The sequence below is a fragment of the Dipteris shenzhenensis genome, chromosome 10, assembly GCF_047967505.1.
Source record: "Dipteris shenzhenensis isolate YYH24624 ecotype China chromosome 10, Dip_SZ_1.0, whole genome shotgun sequence".
NCBI lineage: Eukaryota > Viridiplantae > Streptophyta > Polypodiopsida > Gleicheniales > Dipteridaceae > Dipteris > Dipteris shenzhenensis.
Window position 1 is genome coordinate 56,513,232 of NC_141605.1, and position 19,763 is coordinate 56,532,994.

At 44.2% G+C, this 19,763-nt stretch overlaps 1 protein-coding gene across 2 annotated transcripts in view; it reads left to right on the forward strand.

The window, feature by feature from the left end:
- The first annotated feature begins 2,206 nt into the window (after positions 1–2,206).
- Positions 2,207–19,763, forward strand: part of LOC147898004 (S-adenosyl-L-methionine-dependent methyltransferases superfamily protein) — an 88,314-nt gene continuing 70,757 nt past the window's right edge. The window contains exon 1 of one of the 2 annotated variants that reach the window (XM_087380743.1): positions 2,207–2,606. In XM_087380743.1, coding sequence (XP_087236869.1) covers positions 2,382–2,606 — 225 coding nt within the window. In that variant the 5' untranslated portion in view covers positions 2,207–2,381. The remainder of the gene's footprint in view (positions 2,607–19,763) is intronic. The other variant, XM_087380744.1, reaches the window with a different exon arrangement.

Here is a 19,763-nt window from a genome sequence, read left to right on the forward strand (position 1 = left end):
AGGAAATTTTACTAAATTACCAGAATATTTAGGCAAATAATGTATGCTTTCATGGAAAAAATTTTAGACCCATTCCTTGATTCTAGAGATTGGCACCAGTGCCATTCTCCAAAAACCCATATGGGGATTGGCGTCAGTAACATTCTCCATAGGAAAGCCAGACTGACATGGATATTGGCACTAGTGCCATTCTCCACATGAAGATTGGCACACCAATGCCATTCTTCCCCTTGTAGGAACTATTGTTGTTCTCTCTCTTCTAGGCTTAGTATACCTTTTCAATGAGAGGAATGACCCTAGTTTCACCACTAGTTCCATTTTGCCCTTTGCAAAGGAGCTAGACTGGCATTCTTGCATTGCAAGGGGACATGGCACTAGTGCAAAAGTGGCTATGAGTATCTTTCTTCACACCTCATATTGAGAATGTATAAATTGCCATTCTCCACAAACTCAAAGAGAGATATAGGGGAATGGCACTAATGCATAGAATTGCACTACTGCCAGGGTCCACAACCACACACGGTTAATGATTTTGGACTTGTCAATTCAACATGTTTCGGATTGTCTTATGAAATTCTTTGGTTGTAATTTATTCTCGATTTTATCTCCTATAATCATAATTGTAGGGGATGGCTATCAGATGGGGACAAGATCATGATGATGGTGGGCAATGAAGTGGTTGGAGAGTGGTTGCAATTGGTGCGGTTCCGATCCAAAGGGCTACTATAGTAGTGTGAAGATTGGAGAAACAAATGTGTCGTTGATAGTGGATAACTTATAAGTCTATCAATAGTGACACTCTCTTGCCATTTCCCACTATGGATGCAGTGCTTATTGGTGAGGAACTCTGGAGTATTGTCAAGTGTCCTAAGACCTTCAAACATGTTGGTGATTCTTTAGGTGAGCTAGTAACTTAAGAGGTTGCACCAAGTGAGCTTGCGCAACCTTTTGTTGAGGTAATGCTAGTTTCTTCATTTGAAACTGACAATCACATTAATGAATCTTAGAAACATAAAAAGGTTTGTCTTGTGGGATGGTATAAAAGAAAAGACCATGGGGAAAGGTGTGATCTTGTACGTTTTCCTGGGTGACCCTATAAATTTTGATCTATTGGTTAAGGATTGCATTGGTGTGGGTATTGAGAAGAAAGAACAAATGACACCATGGTGGAGCAAAAGTTCCAGCCACCACGGTGGAGCAATTTGCAGAAGCCATGGTGAGGGTTGTCTTTTCGAAACACTGTTGGAAGTCCAAAGAGCAAGCTACAAGACCCTGCAAGAAGAATCAGGATAGATGTTTGCACAAGCTTGCCATGGCTTTTGACAGTTATAAAAAGCATTCCATCGTCCTGAGAGATTTTCAAACTACAGTGGAAGTCTTGGAAACGGCCCATGAAGATGCTTTTCAACAATTTACGTAGCTTCAACTGATGTTGAGGGATTGAGATGAAGCTGTTGCACAGAGTAAGCAAAAAGTGGAGGAGATGAAGGAGAACATCCGCAGCCTTAGGATGAGGGAGAAAAGAATCAAGAAGTAACTTCATCATGTACAGAGCAAGACTGTGGTATTGATGGCGGCCATAATAGTTAAGTCGGATGCTTATTCTGCTATGCAGAAGGTCTCTGCTATGCAGAAGGGTCCAAAATGCATGGTCTACCATACCCCCATCATAGACGACTGTTGTATTCGATGGCCTGCATGCTACCACTCCGTGCATGTTTTTTGCTTTGGAGCGTTTGTGCACACAAAATTGCTATGTAGAGAATGCCATTTGCCATTACCCATGTCATGGATAGATTAAATGTGCCTACCTGCTACAGCTATCTATAACGAGAAAGTAGATGCTACAGCTCAATTTGCCATTTGGGCAAAAGATCTTAAAGACAAGGAGCTCAAATTGAAGAAGGCCAAGACCGAGCCTAACTGCAAGGAAAAGAAGCCTGAAGGGAGGAACCAGCCCCCTTCAGGAAAGGAGTAAGAAGGGCCGAGCCTGCAACCAGGAAGCTCAAATCAAAGAAAGAGGAAGTGGCATGAGGGGAAGGGCCGAGCCCCTGCACGAAGCAACCAGCCTCATTTTGGAATGGAGCAAGGAGGCCGAGCCTGCAATTAGGAAGCTCAACAAGGAGTCTCTGAGTAGAACTATCACATGGCTTGACCAGACATATGACTAAACAAGTGTCATGGGAAACATGCTAATTACCACGTAAATAAGAGAATCACATCTCGGACATGGCTATGGAAATGACATGAACTGTATAAGCATTTCCTGCTCCATGAATAGTTTTAGTGTGCGACAGACCTCTACCCAAGGAGGCCCATGATTATCTCTATCGGCTCGATATACGTCAAATCGCGGAGGGGGCTAGAGCCTCCCCATTGCTATGGTGTTGTTTGGGTTCATGTCTGTACGCCATGGAAGTAGACCGTTTCAGCATATGGGCGGCTCACCTGCATTGGCCCGGTCCTCCTTCCAGATATCAGGTTGCGCGAGATTGTCACGTTCTAGCCGTGCCCGTTTCCTTCCTCGGAATTGCTTTGAGACACTGACCAGCAAGCAGGTCGGGCAGGTGTCTATATACATTGATGCTCTTCTTGAATGGAACCAGGTGACTTTTTTCTGAATCATATTTTGTCTGTTTAGTATTGTTTAATTAAGGTCTCGTATAGGATAAATTTTCTGAGAAAGCTCACCTAAATCTTCCTACTATAGTCGTCAATGATAGTATGGGATTTTCCAAGGGCTTACTATGACTGGTCAAAAATCTAAGGATCTCAAAACAGTAACTTTGCACCCAATGCCATTTCGTGGATGAAGATGCTCCAGAAGCTCCATCGTAGCCCTCTAGATCAGTGTGGTGTTGATGTCGCTTCCTAGCTTTTCATCTAGTGGCTCTTGCTTCGCAAGGTCTGGTTCCACATAAGCACACCTTCCTGATACATAGGTCCATCTTTGGTAGCACTTGATGACACCACCTCCTTCAGTCCGTACCCGCCTTCGAACTTGAGCACTTTAGGTACCAGCATTCTCCAATTGTCCCCCTCATGATCGTTTAACACTTGAAGTCCTCTAGGCACCATGCTCTTAGGGTTTGTTTCAACCCGTCCTTCAACTGGCAACCTTTGCAACCAAATAACATACTTTGGAAATCAAATCCCAAGCATTCCTCCAGATTACTTGGACCATCAGCATCCTCGTGTGGTTCTAGAAGTGTTGCCCCCCTCTAAGTCACAACCTCCATCTGACTTTGAAGCTGTGGGTCTTGTCGAAGAATTATACTCTGTGTCGATAATACCAGGAAAGCACACATATGGCTCCGGGCACTCATCACTGTACTTCACCTTCACAAAGATATTTGACTCCTCTTTTGACCATTTCTCAATGTCAACCATCCTTACCGTCACACCGGGGTTTGCATACCTAATCTCAGCAACACACTAGGAGATGCCACCAAGAAAAGTTCCTCTTTACCTACCACATTAGCTGAATTTGACTCCTCTGATTCTGAGCTGCCCCCTTCTTCTTCTCTTAGCAAAATGCTATGGCTCATCACAATAGAAGCATTTCTTCACTTCCTTCCTCTTCTTCTTGTTTTCTTCATCTGAAGAGTTCGCTCCGTCACATGATTTTTCCATCTTGGCCTTTCCTTTGCCAAACTTACCCTTACCCTTGCCTCTGCTCCTGTCCTGAGCTGTAAGGGCTTTATCATCTGTTCCATAATATTTATTTTCCCGAGCTTCTCGTTGGTAGTAGCAATGGAACCAGCTCCTCGAATGTCACTGGCGTCGCCCTCGGCCCTGCAATCATTGTAGTCACAAAACTACTATAGCTTTGGGGGAGCATTCCTAGCAATAGCCTAGCCATCCTAGTTGAGCTCGTCCTTTGACCTTTTGTCGCCAATTGATCCTGCACCACCTTCATCTTGGCGATGTGATCCTATAATGAATCCCCCTCATCCATGCTCATGCCATACAGCTCCGTCTCGAGGTCCATGATCCTCGCTTTGTCGTTGAGCTCATACATGGTCCACACGCTCGAAGGAAGAATGGTCCACGCCTTGAAGGAAGTGTAATGAAGGGGAAAAAGGGGTTAATTTAGGGGTGCTTTAGTGAGGGTTAGAGGGGATAATGGAGGGGACTAACACTTTTTGATGTGACATCTAATCCTATCTACACTTTCCTCCCTCCTCCTTGCAGCCTACACTCTCTCTCTTTCCCAACCTCTTTCTCTCTCTCTCTCCCCCCCCCCCCCTCCCTACCCCTTCTCCTTCTTGCTCCCCTTCATCCTCTCCCTTACGCTTTTCTATCCCCCTTCTCGAACCTGCCCCTATTGCAATTTGCAATTTCTACATTGGTATCGGAGCTCCGACCCTTCCACCATTGCTTCCCCTCTTTTCACTTTCATCCTTGACCTTTCCACAGCGCAAGGCAGCACGATTCACAAGAGGAAAGCTTTGAGCATTGCTCCATCTTTAACGACGGATGGGGTTCAACGTTGTTGGCTGTCAATCAAATAATCAATCAGACGAACTGCTCGAGTCTGACGCGAACCAGCTCGTCGCGTCGTCGCCTGCGCCTAACTCCGCCCAATGTCGCCGGGATTTTGCCGCCCAGTCCTGTGCATGTGCAAAACCTTAGGATAGGATATTATCTCATAGGTTAAATCAACCAGGGTTACTTAGCAACTGGGGTTGGTTTAGCTAGGTTTGGGTTAAGTAAGCAGGTCTAGTTTAGGTGGGGTTAAGTTAGGTCTAGTTAGGTCAAGTTAGTTTGGGTTAAGCTAGGTCTAGTTAGATTTGGTTAGTTTGGGTTGAGTTAGGTCAAGCTAACTTGAGTTAGGTTAAATAGTGGCAGGTTAGGTTAGACTAACTAGTAATTGTCCTAGAGGTCTTAGGTTAGTGCTGTCCTATTTGTCTTAGGTGACCTAGGACCTCCCCAACCCCCCCCCCCAACACCCCCAAAAGAAAAAGGGGAAAGAGGGCCTTTTTCCAGCCTCTTTTCAAGGCCTTCCACAGCCCCGTTTGGGCTCATCCGGGCTCCGTTTTAAAGCCTCGTCATCAATCTTCCTCTTGAGCTTCGCCATTGACATTTTCAGTGTTTCTAGACATTGTATCAGGGAGCTGGCCGAGCTCATTGCAACCTTTTCACCCACCTTCTTTCAAGCCTCTGCATCTCATTTTGAGCTGTGAGATAGGTAGGAGTTCACAGCTGCATACATTTGGCATACACACCATGGGGACAGCCAAATGCACATGGATGGAACATGGGACAACATGCCTCTAGTTTTAGGCAGCTTATAAGAAGCTTTGAGCAGCATGCAAAAAGCTTAGGGCAGTTCAACATGAGGAAGATTCCCAGCCCAGTGGATTCCTTTTGATTACCATCCACAATCTATTGTACCCCATTACATTGGTTGTGTTGCATAAGTATTTTCTGATTTTGGGCTTCTTGAGAAGATTGTCATGCATCAGATTTCAGGTGGTCTCCAAGCTGAAATTCACTTCACCTCTTGGTCTAGTGCATTACAAGCACGAAACACCTTGCATGGTCGGGACATATATGATGGTAGTTGTACCTTACATATCCAGCTGTTAGATTTGATAGAGAGGTCCTATGCTCAATGTGGATATACAAAGGCCTTAAAGCAGTCACCTGTTGTTGGAGCTATGATGCCTAGCATTATGACAAAGGCTAAGCAAGCCTATAACAATGGATACCCAACACATGAGGAGAAAACAATTATGCCAATGCTGGTGATGCAGCCCAGCCGTGCTAATCACGCTTCAAGGCTATTGTCGATGCCTCTGTATGCAGGACAAAAATCTGGTTATTTGCAGGTGATTACAGAAACAACTATAAAAAGGTTTTGTGGGGCTAGCTGCTCAAATAAAAACAACAGCCCTGATGATGGAAACAAAAATGGACAGCAAGAGAAGGGCTGTTATATCAGTTTGCAGAAGCAACACAATGCAAAGAGCAGCCCACATAATGGAAACAAAAATGGACAGTAAGAGAAGTGCTGTTGTATCCGTTTGCAGAAGGAATACATTGCTCCAGATGATGCCCCGGAGGTTCAGCATACTAATGGAAGACATACCTATATTCAGTGTGATGGAACAAGCCTACATAACTGTGACAATGATGCAGGCCTAATGGATGAAAAGATAGATATTGAGCCAAGCAATGATGAGCAAATATATGATAAAACTCAAGTTGGAGATGTTGACCAGCAAGGAAAGGACTTGGATGTGCTTGCACTTTGATACTTTTAGGCATCCAAACTTTGAGGACAAAGTTTTTGAGACGGAGGTGAGTATCCAGCATTGTATGGTCTCCGTAAAGGAAGGAATTATCGAAGACCACATAGATGATAGGAAAGGATGCCAAAGTAAACTTACACACAATGAGGAGCAACAGCTTGAACAATGGAGGGGACTATATAAGTCCAAGCCCTTGTAACACTTTTTAATGTGACATCTAATCCTATCTACTCCCTCCTCCTCTCTCTTCCTTGTAGCCTACTCTCTCTCTCTCTCTCTCTCTCTCTCTCTCTCTTACCAGGCTTGGAAGGATGGGAAGTGGGCAGTGGTATGAGATGGGAGACTTCTTACAGGCCCCCATTGCACGGGCCCCCCCTTTTGCATAGGGGGACGGGGTCTAGTTTTATAGTCCTAATATGTATCGGTGTGATATAATAATCGAGCTGAGATGCCATGTACACTCCTCGACCCTCTGGCCTATCCAGATGTTGTAAGTCTTTTTGACATTTTGTACTTTGTCTTATAGACCCGCGAGGTCTCCTGCGGACGTTAATATGACTCTCTCTCTCTCTCTCTCTCTCTCTCTTACCAGGCTCGGAAGGATGGGAAGTGGGCAGTGGTACGTGATGGGAGACTTCTTACAGGCCCACATTGGGCACGGGCCCCCTTTTGCATAGGGGGGAGGGGTCTATGAGACTCAGACTACCGAGACCCTTTCCTGCACCATCTGGAACTGTAATCGGAACCAAGGAACTTCTCGGAATCTTACACAGCTCATGACATAGCTTTTTATACAGAGACACATCAGAGCCTAGAGCGCCCTCTACCAGAGGTTAATGGTTACATTTGGGAGACAGCTTACAGAGATGAGACTAGAGATACTGGGGGAGTACGAGGATCCGGTGGAGTAGCGGTCCTTTATAGGTCTTCTCTCTTAGGAGTTCTCTCTCTGGAGAAGGACTTACACTCTAGGTTTCTTTGGATTCAGATCTGACATGGGGACAGCCAGGACTTGTTGATGGGATATCTCAAGGTGTATGCCTCAGGCACACCTTGGTTTCTATGTGTGAGTGCTAGAGGCACAGTTAGGTGCCCATAAGCACAGTTAGGTGGTGGAAAGCCACATAGGATGATTGAGAGAATCTAGGAGCAGATTGAGGAGATGATTGTGGAGCTCTGAAGTCATCAGTGATGTCAGTGAGCATGTATGAGGTGCCTACATAAGGACCTCACTCTAGCCATGAGAGGGTCTAACCCAGATATTGGGCAGTGTCTTTCTCTCTTACAAGGCCAAAAACAACTGAAAGGCTTCCAAATATAAGCACTTGATGTAGCAAAGACTAGTGACCAATATTCAATCAATGATGCTTTTTCTTACATGCTTCATAGAGGTGGCTAAAATGAAAACTTTCCAATCAAAACCACGTATAGCAATTCAAAGCACAACTGAAGCCACACTTGTACTGATGTTATTGAAAGTTTCAAAAAACCAGAAATGCTAGAATAGCATCTTATGTAGCATCATCTTCAAAAACTTGTCAAAACTGTCAAAATCAAAAGACTGAACTTGGAGGGCTTGTATCTTACTCTTCAGAGCAAAGGAAAAGGGGGTTTCTGAGGCAAAAGAGAGCTGATATACCACAGAAGGTCCTCTGAGAAGAAAAGGCGCAAAAACACGTCAGGGCGCCATAGCTAGTCTCTCCAATTTCGACTGGTTTTTCTCTGTTTTCAGCTTGAATATGCAACCATTGCTGCTCAGATTTGAGCACAGGATAGCTCTAGGTATGGACTAGCTCCCTCTGAAAGGAATTAGAGAAGTATGGAGTATGCTGAGAGAAAACGCAGGAACAAAGGTCGACGAACTGCGTGTAATGGCGACGAAACGAGCGCGTGTTTCTTCAATTCCTTTCAGCCAGGGGTTCGCCCCTTCGAGGTGGATCTCCAGCAGGAAGGGCGTGGAAAATGGTAGAGAATCGGAGGAGAACAGGCTTAAGCAACCTTTGGGAAGAAGAGGAAGAGATGGTGAAGAAGAAGATGGAGAAGAAGATGATGATGTTGGCAGAAATGGATCAAGGGGGATCAAATGGCTCTAATACCATGTTGGTAAACTGAAAGAAAAGAGTAGAGTGGACACAAATTCAGAATACTTGCATTATAGAATGAAGAACCATATTGAATATAGATAAGTTCAATGGAAAGGGCTTCCACACATGGCAGATGAAGGTGAAATTTGCATTGATGAGGGAAAACCTCTGGGGACTTGTCAAACCGACTTCAACCGCTTCTTCTACAGCCTCCAATGCTGGAGAATCCTCAACTCCGACACGCCCGGCAAGGGATCCTGCGAGAGGAGAAAGCATATGGTATCATTGCTCTTGCTTTAGGAGATGATTATATTCATCACATCTCTGACTTAGAGTCTCCTTCAGAAGCTTGGCAGAAGCTTGACATGATTTTTGGTGCTAGCTCTCACATCTCTAAATTATCACTTAAAATCTCTTTCTTTGAATTGAAGATGGTTAGTGGTACTGCTTTGGCAGCTCATGCCAATTACATGCGGAGTCTTATGACTCAACTTGCTTCTATCAACTCTCCTATTACTACAGATGATGCTATGGCAGTGTTACTTAAGAGTATGCCTGAAGATTATGATCATATAGTTACCACTTTGAAAAATGTTCCTAATCCTAATCTTGAAGGTATTATCTCTGCTCTCCAAGAAGAAGAAAGGCACATGGAGCTCAGGAAAGGCAATGACACTGTTTATGCTGTAAAAATCCAGAAGGGCAAGTTTACACCTTGCAATCACTGTGGAAAGACAAATCACCTTTCAAAGGACTGCTTCAAAATCAATCCATGCAAACACTGTGGCAAAAACAACCATCATGAGAAGTTTTGCAGAGCCAAAGCAAAGACAGAAAATGCAAATTTACTTTCAGTTGATGTGCCTCCACAAGATGAGGCATCCTTTGAAGATTATGCATTTTAATTCATCTCTATGTATGCTCCAGATCTCTCTTTTTATGTCAAGGTACTCAGCCTGGATAGTCCTCCAAAATGAATGAAATAAACTATTGTGTTTTGTGTGTTTTGTAAACACCTCTGGTCACCTTATGATGTAGGCCATGTGTATGTTTTGCTCCATGGTACCTCCTGCAGACATTGTGTGCATGTACATGCAGGGGAGATAACCATTGGAAGGTCTTTTTGTATCCCTTTTTGTTTACCTTACACCCATGGGAACCCTTGCTAGCTTGAGATCCTAGCCATTGATAGATCCATGACCACCATGAGATGGCATGAGACACCTTGTGCTAGCTGTATCCTTGACATAGCCTGAGGCATTCCCTTGAGGGGGGGTTTGATGGGATATCTCAAGGTGTATGCCTCAGGCACACCTTGGTTTCTATGTGTGAGTGCTAGAGGCACAGTTAGGTGCCCATAAGCACAGTTAGGTGGTGGAAAGCCACATAGGATGATTGAGAGAATCTAGGAGCAGATTGAGGAGATGATTGTGGAGCTCTGAAGTCATCAATGATGTCAGTGAGCATGTATGAGGTGCCTACATAAGGACCTCACTCTTCTTCATTCTATAATGCAAGTATTCTGAATTTGTGTCCACTCTACTCTTTCCTTTCAGTTTACCAATACTTGTTTGTAGCGATATGCTATTTTCCCCCCGAGACATCACACTTTGCTTGAGAGGTCAGAGATGAGACTGAGTCGCCATCCTACGCAGCTCTTTTTCAGGACATTGTTGATTTCTCGAGTCGTGGAGAAGTCCTCCTTGTGGGAGACTTCAACGCGAGGATTGGGGCGCGGCAAGTGTGCCTCTTATTGATTTTCGGAATGATTCTATTATGCTGCCAGATGTCGACCTAGAGGATGCAAGTTTGCTGCGACACTCGGCTGACAGAAGAGCTCCTATCACATCCTATGGGCAGACATTGCTAGACCTAGGGAGGATGCACGATCTCATTATCTATAATGGGCTTTAGAGATGGCCTTCCTCGGGTGGATTTACTTGCTTTTCCCACGGGGGAGGATCTAGCGTCGTCGATTATATCATGGGATCCCCTTGCCTCCCGCATTAGTGACTTCTCCATTGCACCACTCCCTCCTGGGGTTCTGACCACACCTATCTCTTTTTTTGTATCTCCACTCCTCACCTCGCAGTATCCCACACTCCCCTAGCTTCTCACAGTACTTATCACGACATACACTTTGATTGTAGCCTCTCACCTAGGTATTCGGCACACCTCCACACTTCTCACCTATATTGACTTTATACCCCTGCTAGAGGACCAGATCAGAGATGCTTGGCTGCTTGTATCCATGAGGCGCTTAGGCATCGTGAGCACCTCTTGCGATCACAGAGACATAGGAGTGGTGCATCTTTGGATTCCCCTTAGCGCATGATCACTGATTTCTTCCTGCCAGATGATAGGGATACTCCCCCTACTAGCTCTAGGCGTGACTGGGATCTCGAGCCAGTGACATGACAACTCAGGCAGAGGGGAGATTACACTCGATGACATCCCATCCATGTTCAGGGTGAGTACTCGACCCACAGGAGTGACTGTCGCCCTTGTCAGACGCAGGATTAGGGCCCGGAGATAGCACAGAGCCATAGCCACAGGGGGACAGCAGCATTCTATATCAGATTTCATGACATTGCTCCCTCACCCTTGACGGGGGAGTTGAGAGACCACAGTGATATTGAGGTTGTACACGATTGCTTTTCTTTCTATTTGGTCATGTAAGGATATGCATTTCTTGCTTTATATGGGAGTGGACGCTCCATTAGTAGCACCACTCTACCAGTTGACTGTTGTACAGGTTTTTCATAGTCTCATAGACCCATCAGTCTTCCGAAGACTTTAATAAACTTTCTTCTCTCTCCCTCTCTCTCTCTCTCTGTCTCTCTTTCTCTCTTTCTCTCTCTCTCTTTCTCTCTTTCTCTCTCTCTCTCTTTCTTGCTTTATATGGGAGTGGATGCTCGATTAGTAGCACCACTCTACCAGTTGACTGTTGTACAGGTTTTTCATAGTCTCATAGACCCATCGGTCTTTTGAAGACTTCAATAAGCTCTCTCTCTCTCTCTCTCTCTCTCTCTCTCTCTCTCTCTCTATCCCCACGCCCTTCTCCTTCGTGCTTCCCCTCATCCTCTCTCCTTTTCCTTCTGCTCTTGTACCCCCCTTTCTAACCTGCCCCTACCCCCTTTTCTACATTGGTATCGGAGCTCCGATCTTGGCACCAATGGTTCCCCTCTTTTCACTTTCATCCTTGACCTTTCCACATCGCAAGGCAGCACGATTCATGAGGAAAACATTGATCGTTGCTCCATCGTTGACGATGGAGGGGTTTCAACATTGCTGGCTGTCAATCCAATCAATGTTCTTGACGAACCAGCTGCCTAACGACTTGATGAAACAATTGCCTGACGACCAACACCAATTTGCAATAAGGCAATCCCAAACTTGCAACGCATGTAAGCAACTGCATTAATGCACATCTTCTATTGTTGGCTCTACCAGAATGTCCATCGCCACGGACCTTCCATTTGTGGGTATGTGTAAGGGGAGGCCCAAACGAACCAGCCCTTCCACCAGAGGGCCTGAATCAGAGGAAATTGCTCTCAAGGTGCCCATCCCGACCTCTTTCACATCTATGTCAACAGCCAGCCATGTCTGACGAACCAGTTGTTCTGAATCAAACAATTTAACAACAACTGATTTCTATGCAGGCGCAGTCCTCCATACAGCTAGGTAGCCATTGCCCCTTTCCCCCTACAGTCTCCTGCCCCCTTGTCCCCTCAAAACGGGGGCTCACAGCTGGGGAGTGACTTTTCTAACACCCCCTTTCAATGACACAACTGTGGGCTGATCCCCATGCGTCGAATGAGGTGTTCCATCTGCTCCCTGGGTAGCGCCTTCTTGAAGTCATCTGAGATGCTGTCATTGGTCGAGCAGGATATCAACTCTATGACTTCTTCGTCAATGAGTTCTCGAACAAAGTGGTAGTGGACCTCGATGTGCTTCGTCCGTGCATGAAACACGGGGTTGTTGGCGATCGTTGTGCAACTCTGGTTGTCGCACATAACCGCAATCGCATCTTCTTGGGCCACATTCATGTCCTCCAAGATCCACCTGAGCCACAATGCTTCACTTGCCGCTGTACTCCGTCTCTATAGATGAAAGGGCGACAGTAGGTTGTTTCTTACTCAGCCATGACATAGCTTCTGATGAGAGTAAGAAACAATATCCAGAGGTCAATCTCCAGGTAGCAATGTCACCTGTCCAATTACTATCACAAAAACCTCCCAACTCAATGCCTTTGGTATAAGTGATGCCGTAGGTGCGGGTACCCTTCAAGTACCTTAGCACCCTCATACCTGTGTCCCAATGAGCCTTCTTGGGTGTGGCGGAGAACTGACAGAGCAATCCAACTGCGAAGGAAATATTTGGTCGGGTATCGGTGAGGTAAAGCAAACTCCCCACCAAGCGTCGATACAGTGATGAATCAACCGGTTGAGATGGATCACGCACACTCAACTTCAGACCAGTTTCCTGTGAAAAACCGGACTTTTCGAGAATGCAAATGCGTGCAATGCATGCAGAATTTGAATGCCAATTGGCCCTCCAATGGGAAAAAGCGCCCTCGTGAGAGTACTTGTTTCTATTTTGACCTACATGCAAGGTGGGAGAGAGATGGCGGATGAATGCAATGTGGTAAAGAGAATGCTACGTGAGATTCACAATGAAAGGGTGATACCCTTTCATTAATGTCCTTTGAGATCACTTAAGTTCCATCTTCCCATTTACACCTACCCTTATCCTATGACCCATGCACCTACCATTCAATGCACTCTAATGCACCCTTTCCCTTTCCTATTGCCCCTAGGACCTAGACACGTGTGTGCACATCTTTATTACTAATCATTGGCCAATGCTACATAGTTTTGGCGGTACTCTTTACACCGCTTGATCGATCATATATACAAACATATAACCGCACCATCAAATTGGCGCCTAACAATAATAAGGTTCTTATGACTATTAATTAACTAAATAATCATTTCTCTTGTCATGACGCTCCCTTCTAATTGAATGAGCAGAAGTCCTCTTCTGGATTATTGCTTGTCTCTTCCTCTTACGTGCACTTTTTCTTATTACTTCTGCAATTGCATCGCCTCTTTATAATCTGCGAGTATCTGTGGAAAATCTGTAAAGAACTCTTCTTCCATCCATTGTGCATCACTAGCTGGCTGGTTTTTAAACTTCAGTAAATACATATATCTCCTTTCCACGAGTACTCTTCTCTTTATGGTACATGATCTGTTCCGGAGTAAGAACTTCAGTCCCATCTTCAAGTTCAGGTTCTTCTTGATGCTTAGTATCTAAAAACGCAGAAGTATCGCCATGGTATCTCTTCGAATTGCTCACATGAAAGATATTCTTCATACGCCAATGGGCTGGTAATTTCAGCTCATATGCTCTGGATCCTTCTTCTGGATATAAAGCTGCTGAAATTTGAAATGGACCATAAAACTTCGGTGCTAACTTGACATGTTTTGTACTTCCTCTCACTGACTTGATTCTTCTTTTATCAATCTTCAGTAAAACCCAATCATCCTCCTTGTAATAAACTTCTTTTCTTTTTTTATTGGATGCCTTGGATTGTTGAACCTGGGCCTTCTTAATATGTTCTTTTACCTGCTCAATAACTTGTGACATATCCTCAGCAAACTGGTCAGCAGCAAAAATTCGCTCCCCCAAGTGTGTTATTGGAGTGGGTAAACATTGCCCATAGATGATTTCAAATGGGGCTTTCTTGGTGGAAGTATGTACAATGTTATTATAAGCAAACTCTAACATGGGTAAGAACTCTGGCCACCTTCTACTTATGGTTTGATTGGCATTCTCACTTTGTCCATCTCCTTGAGGATGGAAGGCTGTAGTAAATTTCAGTTTGGTTCTGAGATTCTCTAATAGGGCTGTCCAAAAGTTGCTAACGAAATGGCCATCATTATCGGATACAATAGATTTTGGTAACCCATATAACCTAAAGATTTCCCTAATGAAAAACCCTTTTTACAGGGAATAAAATGAGCCTGTTTACTCAGCCTATCTATAACAGCGAAAATCTGCTCAAACTGACCAACCTTGGGGGCACCTGACACAAAATCCATTGTAATGTGTTCCCACCTTTCAGAGGGAATAGGCAAAGGCTGCAAAAGACCAGCAGTCTTACTTGTGCCAGATTTAATGCGCTGACATACATCACATTGTTGAACAAAGGTCGAAATTTCTTTACGAAGTTTAGGCCAATGGAAGTACCTCTCAATATTGTCAATGGTCCCTCTAATGCCTCTATGTCCAGAATATGGACTCGCATGTAACTCACTCATGACTAGATACCGAAATGTTTTGGGTACACATATGGCACGTCCCAAAAATAAGTATCCATCCACGATGGAATAAGCCTCTAAACCCCCGACCTCATTATGCTGAATCTTCCCATAAATGTCAGCGAAGTCCTCATCTAAAGGATAAGCTTCAACCATTGCTCCTAATAATTTCTCCTTAATCACATAAATGTGATTAACTTGGGGCCGTCTACTCAAAGCATCAGCTACTAAATTCTCCTTTCCTGGTTGATATTCAATATTTGGTTGCCCAAAGGATTGAATATATTCAGCCCATTTGATTTGCCTTGAAGAAACAATGGGTTGAGAAAACAAGTGCTTGATACTTTGATGGTCAGTCTTAATCTTGAAAGCAGAACCATATAAATAATGCTTCCATAACTTTAAAGCATGAATGACTGCCAGTAACTCCTTCTCATACGTGATATATTTCAATTCAGCCCCTTGAAGTTTTCTACTCTCATAAGCAATGGGACGCCCTCCTTGCATCAACACTACCCCAATCGAGGTACCACTCACATCCGTACATACAACAAAGAACTCTTTGTCCATGTCCGGAAATGTTAACACTGGTGCAGTGACCAATGTTCTCTTAAGCTCCTGAAAAGCTACTTGGTGAACCTCTCCCCACTCATACAAGGAATGCTTCTTCAACAAATCTGTTAGTGGAGAAGCAAGACGTGCAAAATTCTTAATGAATCTGCGATAATAACTACACATCCCTAGGAAGGATCTCAGCTCATGTATATTTTTAGGTATTGGCCATTGAATTATGGCCTTGATCTTTTTAGGGTCAACCCGAATTCCCTCAGCAGACACAATGTGTCCCAAATACTCTATTTCTGTCTTGAAGAACTCACTCTTCTTGGTATTTAGGAACAATCCTCCTCCATTTCTATCCTGTTCATCTTGTATGGGGCTCCACATGGAGGAGAAGCTCCTGGCTCTAAGTCTATGGCATGATCATCTTCTCTCTCCATAGGCAATTCGAATGAGTCATCTCTTGAAAATCGATCCTCATAAGCTCTAAGGAACTCATTTCTCTTTCGATCTTCTTTTGAGATATGAAGATCTCGTGAATCCCGTATATATACAAGATTACAATCTACTCCTCTTTTTACCAATCTTTTCGCTTGGGTAGGAGTAATCAATGGAATTGTATATACGTCTCGATCCCCTACGATCCTTATGTTTTCATCCTTATGTACAAAGCAACAATGATGAGTATGAGGATGAATAGCAGGGTTAAAATCATACCGCCATGGTTTACCTAGAATCATGTCAACGTCTTGTAAAGGAGCTACTAGAAAATCCCTTTGATCTCTATATTTTTGTATACGAAAAGGAATATTCCGTACTATGGATGTGTCTTCTTCATTGTGTCCCCTAAAAGCTCCTGAGAGCGACATGTTTTTTATAGGTTCTGGTTTAAGATGGAGTAATTTTACCAATCTATCACTCACTAAGTCATAATTACATCCATCGTCTAGGAGAACCACTATTCTCTATCCATTCACGAATTCATACACCTTAAAAACATCATGAGGCCCAAAGGTATTGGCTGAATGGACAGCATTCACTATTGGCTCAATAGTCATGGTAGATTTTGAGGGTGACAAGGTATAAGCCTCACCCTCCTGCTTGGATGCCTTGGCTTTCCCTTTTACTGAATTCGTCTTGGAAATCTTAGCCAACAGAATGGGACACTTATGCCATACGTGCCCTGGCTTATGTTTCTTACACCCGAAACATTTTCCTTCCTTAATCAACTTCCTCTTCTCTTCGTCCGTCATAGAAGGAAATGGCACCCATCCAAGACGTAATTGGCTGTTCACATTCCTTACAAGAGCTTTACCCTTCCCTTTATTATTCTTAAACCGGTTTGGTTTTCTAAAAGTGGGTATATTGTTGGTCTTAGATGATGACCCACCCTCCTTATTGAAGGGTTTACGAGGATTCAATTTCCTCTCGGCTATTTCAGCCAGCTTAGTGAGGTCCTTAAGCGTGGTTGGGTTAAACATTTCAACCTTGTATCTTACTTTTGGGCTTAAGGCTGCTAAATACTTCTTTCTCCTATCTTCCTCACTCTTTTCGGGTAACTCTAGAGAGAGTTTCCAAAATCTAGCTATAAAATCTGTATTACTCTCATTATCGAACTGCCTAAACCTCTCCCAACGAAAGATTAGGTTCTCTTCATGCCTCGGTGGCATGAAAGTAGCTTTTAGTTGCTCCACGAACTTAGCCCATTCATGAATAGGATCTTATCCTGTTTGTGACAAAGACCACCACATTAGAGCATCCTTTTGTAGATGCAATGTGGCAAGAGCAAGCTTCTCTTGCTCGGTCTTGTCTTGATGGGCAAAGTATAGCTCAAAATGGTGAATCCAATTGAGGATTTTGTCAGCCTCCCTTGCCTCATCATATTTGGGGAACTGAATTCTTTCTCGCGGTTGGAATTTGGACCTCGTAGAAGGGGTACTCAACTCTTCATCCCCAAAGTTTAAAGTCCTCTTAGTCCCTAATCTTGTTATAATGGACTGCTCAATCATATTGCTAAGCTGGAAAATCAGCTTATCAACAGGAGTCTCCTCTCTTCCTCTTGCACTTGGATTATAATCCATGTGTGTTGGATTTTGAATTGAAGGCGTAAACTCATCACCTTGTTCTTGGCTGGTCTCATTTCTTCTTTCATTACGAAAGGAGAACTCCCTATCAAGAGTTTCTTGAAGGAGAGACTGCTTTAAATCTATTTGTGGGTTATCATACTCAAGATGTGTGTAACTCTCACCTAATCCATCCTCTTCAGGAGGGGGTGAAGGTGTTCTTTCTCTCTCTCCTTGGGGTAATGGAGGAAAAGGAATAAGTTCATTGTTATATCTCCCTTCCCCTTCCATTCTTTCCTTTTAGTAGGTGTCATTTTTCAAAATGGCATACATCTTCGCCTGCATGGCTTCCTACCATTTTGGTATATCCTTTGCTTCCTGGAAGGAACGGGGCTTCGCAAGCTGAGCCACGTCACCTACAGATATATTGCGATTGTCGGTTGTAGTATATGTGTAGCTTAGGACCTTGAGTCGTGTTCCGGTGAGAGACGTAGGCTTAAGTGTGGTAAGCAAACAAAGTGCATGCATGTGTAAAAGGAACGTAAATCATCTTTGTTGAGGTAATGAAGGCTTTCGCCTTCATTGGGGGTTGTAGGGTTTAGGAGGAGGTTCCAGGGTTAGAAGGAGGTTCCAGGGTTAGAAGGAGGTTCCAGGGTTCAGAAGGAGGTTCTTCTTGCGGCACTCTTTAGCAGAATGACCAAACTTCTTACAGTAGAAGCACTTCATCTGTCTGTTTTTTTTTGCATCCTCGGTCTTGCTTTTGTTCTTGGAGTCTTCGAACTTACCATTGCCAGGCTTGACCTTTGCCACGAGAGCCTTCTCTTCCGATTGAGTAAACAATTTTTCCTGAGCCTCTTCCTACAATAGTAAAGGCCCAAGCTGCTCGAAGGTGAGAGGCTTGGTCCTCTGTCCTACTGTGACTGTAGTCATGAAACTCTTAAAGCTTCGAGGTAGCTTGTGTAAAATCAACAGTGCCAGTTGACTTGAATCTACCTTTTGACCAACTCTCGCGAGCTGGTACCTTACCACCTTGACTTTTGTCAGATGGTCATGAAAATTGTCTGCCTCAGTCATGTTGACACGACCCCAGCACTCCTGAAACCTCTGATATGCAAGCAAACACAAGAACACACCAAATGTGAGGAAACTGAGCAGGCTGCTCACCACCTAACCATGACATCTACGGGATGCGATCCTGAATCAGGAGATGTCCCCTCCGAGCCACAAGTTGAGCTACTGGCACGAACTCCCAACTAGATTCTAACCAGCCTGGTGTCCCATAGCACCAGGTGGCGCTGTGAAGCCTGGGATTTGCTGTTGGGCCTTGGGCTACGCTATGATGTACGCGCGCGTCCGCGACTCAATCCAGGATCAGACCTAGCACTTGGGAACGAGACTTGCTCCCATCGGCTCCCTGAGAACTGAACCTCTGGGCCCCTTATATAGACCCGGGCCCCAAGCGCCAAAAATAGCGGAGACCTCTAACTAGTTCGTACCCTTGCCACTCAACCCGAGAATCAAGCCTGCCTAGCCCTAAGCCTCCCCAGGCTACCTGAGCTAGTCTTGTGTACCCAGTACACGTCAGATACCAATCCATGCACATGACATACTTCCCTTCTCTAAGAACTCACTCCTGAGTTTGCTAAAAAACTCGAGAATGTCCTCTGGAGGTTCAGTAATGTCTCCCATGTTGCATCCTCCTCAACATGATCCTTCCACTTGATCTTGTATTCCGTGATAGTTCGATTACAAATCTGTCTTTCACGAAATTCAAGAATACTCTCAGGTTTGTGTGGAATAAAAGTCAAATCTGTAACTTCTGTTATTTCTTGAGGAGAAACAAGTTGATCATCCGCACCCAGTAACTCTTTCAGTGTGCTGACATGAAATACTCGATGTACCTTAACATCAGGAGGCAATTCTAGTTTATATGCAACTGGTTCAATTCTATTAATAACCTCGAACGGACCACAGTATCTGAGGGATAACTTCGGAACCAAACCAGTACTTAGGCTCTTGGATTCCTTGGGAATACACAAATATACCATCGTTCCTTCAGAAAACTCTCTAGATGAACGATGTCTATTAGCATAAGATCTGTCCTGATCCTGGGCACTTCTAATAGACTACTTGGCAAACTGCAACATTTCTTGCATGTCTTGCAAGAATGTCTTTGCAGCATCATTTTGGATTCCCTTTAAGCCAACCATAACTGGTGACTTAGGTTGAAACCTGTACATAAGCATAAAAGGAATGTAACCAGTACTCGAATGCTTTGCATTATTCTATCATAGGTAGATAATCTTCCCATGAAGACTGTCTCTTAGAAACATATGCCAGAAGCATATTTTCAACCAATTGGTTGACCTTCTCTGTACTACCATTAGATTGTGCATGATCTGAGGAACTTATACTTAGAGTAGTTTCCAACTTCTAAAAAACAAGTGTGAACTGAATAGAGAGTAGGCATATTCA